Genomic DNA, 7,307 nt, shown 5'->3' with positions numbered 1-7,307 from the left:
CCTAATCCCTGCTGCAGCAAGGGTTAGGATAAAAACATGGGTGCAGAATAAGCAGAGGAGAAATGTCACCATTAGGCCACTCCCAGGCCCTGCTCAAGCAGAACAGGAGCTGCCTAATCTCAGCTTTGATTCCAAATGCTGCATGTCGACGGGTCAGAGAACACCCTCAGCTACTGCTGCACAAAACACCCACCCTGCATAAACCGCAAAGGGACAAGCACAGGCCATTTCGGGAAGCTCACACATGGCAGAGAGGGGACACACTCAGAAAAAGAAGGGCATAACTTTAAATCTTTTTAATATTAAAATATAAAGGTTGCTCCCATATCGTGCCTCTTCTCATTGTGTCAACCAGCTCACAGTCAGAGAGGGATTCCACAGAAACATAGCCTTCAAAGCCCCCTCTCCCCTCTGCCCCATTGACCATTACCTAGACACCGGCAAATGGAATGGGTCTGCTCAACAGCAATGGCACATCATAGAATCATTTAGGTTGGAAAACACCTTTAAGATCATCAAGCCCAACCATTAACCTAACCCTGCCATCCCACCACTAAACCATGTCCCTGAGCACCACGTCTACCCGTCTTTTAAATACCTCCAGGGATGGGGACTCGACCACTTCCCTGGGCAGCCCATTCCAATGCTTGACAACCCTTTCATTGAAAAAATTTTTCCTAATGTCTAACCTAAACCTGCCCTGGTGCAACTTCAGACCATTTCCCCTCGTCCTATCGCCCATTACCAGGGAGAAGAGGCTGACCCCCACCTCCCTACAGCCTCCTTTCAGGCAGTTGTAGAGGGCGATCAGGTCTCCCCTCAGCCTCCTCTTCTCCAGACTAAACAACTCCAGCTCCCTCAGCTGCTCCTCGTAAGACTTGTGCTCCAGACCCCTCACCAGCTTTGTTGCTCTCCTCTGGACATGTTCCAGAAACATCACTGGAACCTCTACTAGGAGAAGACAGACAGAGGCCAAGCAGGCAGTGCTCTTACAGCCACAGGACAGCTCTCCCCTACATTTGCTCACTAAGGACACCCTGTCACCACGCACCAGAAAGGTCAGGCAGACAAAGCCTCTAGCAACAGGTCTTCCAGCAAAGAGCACAGCATCTGCAAGCAGCAAGGGCTAGAGCTGCGGTGAGTCAGGCTGACTGGTGACAATAGTTTATGCTACTAGCAGAAAGAGGAATTGTTTTTTCCAGATGGGGAGCAAGAGCGTCAGAACAAAGCCGTGCACAGAGCAGTAGTCAGGAAACTCATTCCACTTGCCAACACACATGGCACATACACAGAAGGGTCTGGAAACAGTCTTACCTGGCATCTGCTTCACTGTAGTATTCTCTGGCAACAATATCCTCAAAGAGCTCCCCACCAGTAACCCTGGAGTGCAAAAAAACAAGGGAAGTTACAGAGTCTGTGCACACCTAGCTCAAGGCTGCACGGGATGTATGTGGCCACTCATCTGGGCCCTTTCCCCCTCCGTGTGGGGACCTGCAGCATAGGGGAGCCAGGGCAGAGCTCCACCGCCATGGCACCAGTACTGGTACATCCATATGACTGACCTCTCAGACTGCAATTTCACCAGCAGTGTCCAGGACACTGTTGACACACTGGGCACGAATTGCCCATGCTGCTCTACAGAGCTTAGGAGATGCTAAGCTTGGGCAGAACATCCCTCCTCTGACCCACTCCAGGCTGCCTCAGAGACAAAAGTCAAACAGCCTCCCTATACAGGATAGCCATCCTTTGCCATCCCATGCTTACACCTGCTGCCAGGAGCCTTCCTGGTCCATCCCCTACCACACAGTCAATGGATTTTTGTCAAAAAGGCCAGAAGTATCTACAGGTCTCAAAAGAGAAAGGGAGAATTATATTCATGCAGGTACTTTTTATTCCACTCTTAGTCAACCGTCCACGTGCCTGTATCACTGGTGAAGCATCAAAGCCAAAGACAGACACTTACAGATCAAAGACGAGGTAATGGAAACCTTCTTCTGAAATACTGTCATGGAGCCGCACTGCAAAAACATAATCAAGAAATGGAGATTTACAGACCATGTAGCAAATATGACACTTCACAAATCAAATGCATGCACACAGCCAAGTTCTCCCTCAACCCAATCAGTCTATTAATTCCCCATGCCCTTCACTTTGTGTGCTCGCTTAGTGACCTATTTCCTTCCGTTATCTCAAAGGAACAGATGGGTGTCCTTCACATACACCCACCCCTCCCCAGCGTCAAAACAAACTCTAAATATCTTTGACCTCCTGTTCGTTCTTCTTCTCTAACGCTTCAATACCCTCCTTTCACATCTGCCTACTCTTTCCTCCACGCTCACGTTTTGTGATCTCTCCCCACCCATTCTTATTTCCCAAAACAAACCCTTTTCAGACTCTCCAAACAAGCACCCAACCCAAAAATTGACTCCTGACCCCACCTGCATGCCAGTGCCATTGATCTCCCTTCTGCCTTTCATCTGTAAAGCTCCATGAAGTTCCCTCCCTTTACTTCCTTTTCCTCACTTCATTCTTACACTCCAAATCCCTTACCCAAAATTCAGAGCCAGTTTCTTGTCTCATTTTCCCTGATGTGTTTGTTACCACTGACATACCTGATCACATTCCCCTTCTCAAAATGTCACCTTCCTTCAGCTTCCTTACCTATGCCCCTTAGTTCTGCTCCAATTGCCTACATTAACTGTCATCTTTTCCCTTTCCTTCTCCCCTTTAACCTGCAGGACTGGGGCTGCCCCTAGGATGGGCCACTATCACCTGGTATTCTGGCGTCTCAGGGCTCTGTCCTCCTTCCCCCATATTACATGTGGGCAGTAACTATTGTATTGATGCAGGCAGCACACTGACATTTCCTCCTAACAATAAAAATCCCAAATTTTTTTGTTTCTTGGATACCTGGGCACTAATTCTAATCCAAGAGGAGAAACTAAGCTCTTAATTTCATATTGCCCCACTACTATCCCTGCTACTTTTTGCTTTTCTCCCCTGCTGGAAAACTTCACTTTCTCCATGCCAGTCAGAGTCACAAGGTAGCAATCCTATTTGACTCAATTCCTAAACTTTCACACCCTGACTTGGACAAGTTGTCTTCTTCGCATGACTGTCTACAGTCCTTCCCTATCGATTCACCCAACTAAATCAACTAGCTGAGACTAGACTGGGTCTCAGTCACTGCAACACGTTGTAATCAAGTATTGACCAAAGTAGCATCACTGTTCTCATCCCTACAAGAAAAAGCTCGTTATCCTGCTCCGTCACTGTAGCGGTACCTTTGTCTCCCCTCCCTGTCTTCCATTCTCTTCTGCATAAAATACAGGTGACCTCTCTTGACTTTTCCCATCATCATGATTTTCTCTCTGCCAGCATCAAGAGGTCAGTTTGCACCTCTTATTGGTGCATGACGTCAGCTACCATCACCGTCTTGGGAATGTTTCAAACTAGCATTTGGCACATGCTCCTACCTCATATGGAACAGCTTTTGCAAATGTTCTCAATGCTCTCCCCTCATCCTCCTTGCAACTCTCCTTTGCTAAGGCACCCTTCCACATGCATGCAGACACAAAATCAAAATTGAGAGTAGCACAGATGTGCAGAGACCACTGCCAGTACCTTTCCTGAAAGGATTTCATTCTTTATTCTTTCTGCCTGTACTTTCCTGTATTTTTCCTGCCTTAATTTGAAAGCTCTCTGGGCTGGTCCCTTGACCAATTCCCTTTCTTTAGCATTTCTACTGCATCTAACTGCAGGGGTTTGGAAGGAGCACTCAGCACGGCATAATGCTGCAAACAAGCAAGTACAGTTAGAGTACCAGTGCAGCAGGTGTTTCAGGCACAACATACTGTTCCTCCTGCATGAAAACAGAGACACATCACCTTTACGAACTATGTTCTTCAAATTATTCACTGAAAAAAAATAAAAATTCTTCCAAGCACGCAGTTTTAGTTGGCTTTGTAATAACTTCAATGCAATAAAACTTTGTGTTTACAAGAAAATTTCCCTCCTGAGCACTTGGCAGAAACCAGCAGCAGCGGCATTACAAAACGCAAGGAAGAAGAGTATTTCCTAGAAGAAAAGATTTCCATTCCAGACTGGTAACAAGACAGGCAGTGTCTTAAACAGACACTTGGATTTCCAGTGCAAGGCAGTTTTCACTTCACTGCACAAGACTGTTTGAGGTGAATGCAGGGGACAGGCACATAAAAAAGAGCTGAGGCCCAGGACACGGGCAAAAGTCTGTGAAGAGACCTTGTGAAGAGGGAACAGATGGAGAAACTTCAAGGAAAGCTGAATGTGCTAATAAGGTCGTGTCTGGTGATGCTTGGTGTGCACGAAAAAGCATTCTCCTTCCTCTGGCACCTGAAAGGTCATTGAATCGCTGCAAGAAACTCTAAGCAGAGAGAGAGGAGAGCGGCACAAATGAAATTCTTGTAGAGGAGGAACACAGCCACCAGCAGGCTGAGAGCACTGGCCATGAAAATGGAAGAGCAAACACGTCTGCAGGTAGAAGCGAAAAATAGTGAACAATAAAATTCCATGCAAAGATGTGGGCAGGAAATTACATCAGAAAATAAAACATAAATGAGCTGATTGGTGCTATTTCTTTGTCCTGAGGAAAGGAATATTGTCAGATACATTATGAAAAGGGAAAGAAGTAGCAATTCAGCTGGCAGAGACTGGCAGAGGCAGCAGAAAGAGCCTTCAAGGACAGTAAAACACTATTTGCCTCCTTAGGTGAGGAACCATGACAGGAGGACAGAGACAGTTCATAAATACTGACGCCGTACATCACCCTAGGGCTGTACAGCAAAAGAAAGGCTTGGAGGCAGGACGCAGGTCATTAACTTAACAAGGGAGCTGCTTCCTCATGACGGCCCAGAGCAATGCTGGAACAAAATCTGCCTGGGATTTAATCTGCTGAGGTAACAAAGCTCAGGGAGTAACAGTAGCACAGCAAAACCCAGAAAAGCTGTAGGAAAGATGACAGTGGGCCCTACCACCTAGCATGGGAATAATTAGCAATGGCTCAAAACATTAGGCTTCAAGTGTGGAGGGGGGCAGCAATGACGGGAATCAAAAAGGATTAAGAAAAGTCTGAATACACCAAAACTCTTTCAATTCCAGCCCAGACCCACTTCATACCGATGCTGACGGGAAGAAACAAAAGCAATACCCAGCAGCAGAAGAGCAAGAGCACCCAGTGCCCTTTCACCCTAACGTTTTGCTTACCTACCCTCCTGCAGAGCCTTGGGAGCCTTCCTGACCAGGAAGGATACTGCAAGCGGCAGCTCTGATGCCGTGGTTTACTCTGCTGACACACAAGTTAAAATGCTCTGCTTTCTAATACAGTGCTAACTACCATGGACTGTCAGCTTAAAAAACACGATCTGCCTTTTCCAACACCATTCAGCCAGCCCATGAAATGGCATCTATTCAGAAGTAACTCCAACACCTTTAGCTCATGTCAAGGATTTTAAAAGTTTCTTGGCCTCCTCTCCACTTTGGTTCATAAATATGATCCACATAGTATTAGCATTCATCATGAAGATATGCAAACATCAGATGCCATCTGATACCTCCACCTTCCTGACAGTATAGAGCCCTCTTTGCTTCAAAGATGTCCTATGTGAGTGCCCTCCATCTGAAGGCAGGATGCAGGTTCCCAAATTGCCAGTTCCAAGAGCAGGTAACAGGAACCCAGTACTGGAGAAAAGGAGATCCCATTTGTTCCACAGGCTGCTGGTCCTGACACACCATCTAACATCGCCATTACTATCACAAGTTCAGCTTCAACCAAGCAGCTGAGCAGAGCCCACACAGGCTGCTCATACCTGCATAATCTGTTGACATGAGAGGGTGAAAAATAGAATCATATGTAGATGCCAGAGGGTAAAGGATTCCCAAAAACTAACAACACATAAGAAAAATGGAGAATTAAAAATAAAAGTATTCATCCAGTTAATCTTTTCTTCAAAAATATTACAGAACCCTTTTTTTCCCTCTCATCAGGGAAGCAGTGATGTCTGCGTCTAGCGCGGCAGGCTAGACAAATGCACACATCACAAAGTCTCAAGTCACAGAAACAGGGAAGTTTCACAACAGCAACACAGGGTCTTCCAGAAGATGACCAAACTACAAAAGAGTCCAGTACTTGCCAAGGAACCTGACCTCACTCACCAGAAGATGAATCATAGAATGTTTTGGGCTGGAAAGGACCCCTAGAGGTCATCTAGTCCAACCCCCCTGCAGTGAGCAGGGACACCGCTAACTAGATCAGGTTGCTCAGAGCCCCATCCAACCTGGCCTTGAATGCTTCCAGGGATGGGGCCTCCACTACCTCTCTGGGCAACCTGTTCCAGTGTTTCACCACCCTCATTGTAAAGAATTTCTTCCTTATATCTAGTCTAAACCTACCCTGGTTTAGTTTAAAACCATTACCCCTTGTCCTGTCACAGCTGGCCCTACTAAAAAGATTTTCCCCATCTTTCCTATAGGCCCCCTTTAGGCATTGAAAGGCCACACTCAGGTCTCCCCGCAGCCTTCTCTTCTCCAGGCTGAACAAGCCCAACTCCCTCAGCCTGGCCTCATAGGAGAGGTGCTCCAGCCCCCGGATCATTTTTGTGGCCCTCCTCTGGACCCACTCCAACACTTCCATGTCCTTCTTGTGCTGAGGGCTCCAGAGCTGGATGCAGGACTCTAGGTGAGGCCTCACCAGAGCAGAGTAGAGGGGCAGAATCACCTCCCTCGACCTGCTGGCCATAATCAGGAGGTAGATCATTTCTGTTAACTGATTTTGTCGCCCAGAAGAAGCGATTCAAACCATGCTTCCTTCCTAGCCTCTTAACACAGGGATTCTGACAGATGTAGGAAATCAGTCCCTGCCAATACCCCACACAGCCAAGGTCACCTGATGACTGTTCCCATGTCAAAGGTCTCTGATGGATGAAAGAGCACTTACTACAATGGTTAGCAAGAAGAGACAGGGAGAGGGGAGTAAAGAAAACAGAAGCAAGTCAGACAATGAGGGACTAAGTCAGCTACAGGATATGGCGAAAGACTTAACCCAAGGTTTTAGTCAGAGCACAGAAAAAAGTCCCATCCACCCAAAGAACAGAGGGCTTGTAAAGTTCATAAGCACATTAATTTTGTAAGACTGTCAAGTCTTACAGATAACTTCAGAAATAATAAATAAAACCCCACAGCACTAGTAAGCAACGCCAGAACAAATGCTGTCAAAGGAGCAGAATCAGTCACAGACTGTTACGTAGAAACGTCTTCTGCAACGATACCGGGTG

The 7,307-nt window shown here is 46.8% G+C and overlaps 1 protein-coding gene across 1 annotated transcript in view; it reads right to left on the bottom strand.

Annotated features, from left to right (window-relative positions):
* Positions 1-7,307, bottom strand: part of CAMK2G (calcium/calmodulin dependent protein kinase II gamma) — a 202,108-nt gene that overhangs the window by 49,834 nt on the left and 144,967 nt on the right. The window contains exons 4-5 of the mRNA XM_035897264.1: positions 1,964-2,018; positions 1,315-1,380 (exon numbers count right to left, since the gene is read on the bottom strand). Of these exons, the coding sequence (XP_035753157.1) occupies positions 1,315-1,380; positions 1,964-2,018 (121 nt within the window). The remainder of the gene's footprint in view (positions 1-1,314; positions 1,381-1,963; positions 2,019-7,307) is intronic.

Source organism: Egretta garzetta, unplaced genomic scaffold (assembly GCF_000687185.1).
Source record: "Egretta garzetta isolate BGI_Z169 unplaced genomic scaffold, ASM68718v1 scaffold56, whole genome shotgun sequence".
In the NCBI taxonomy this organism is placed as follows: domain Eukaryota; kingdom Metazoa; phylum Chordata; class Aves; order Pelecaniformes; family Ardeidae; genus Egretta; species Egretta garzetta.
Note: the sequence above shows the minus strand (reverse complement) of the source record. Positions and strands in the feature narration are given on the sequence as shown.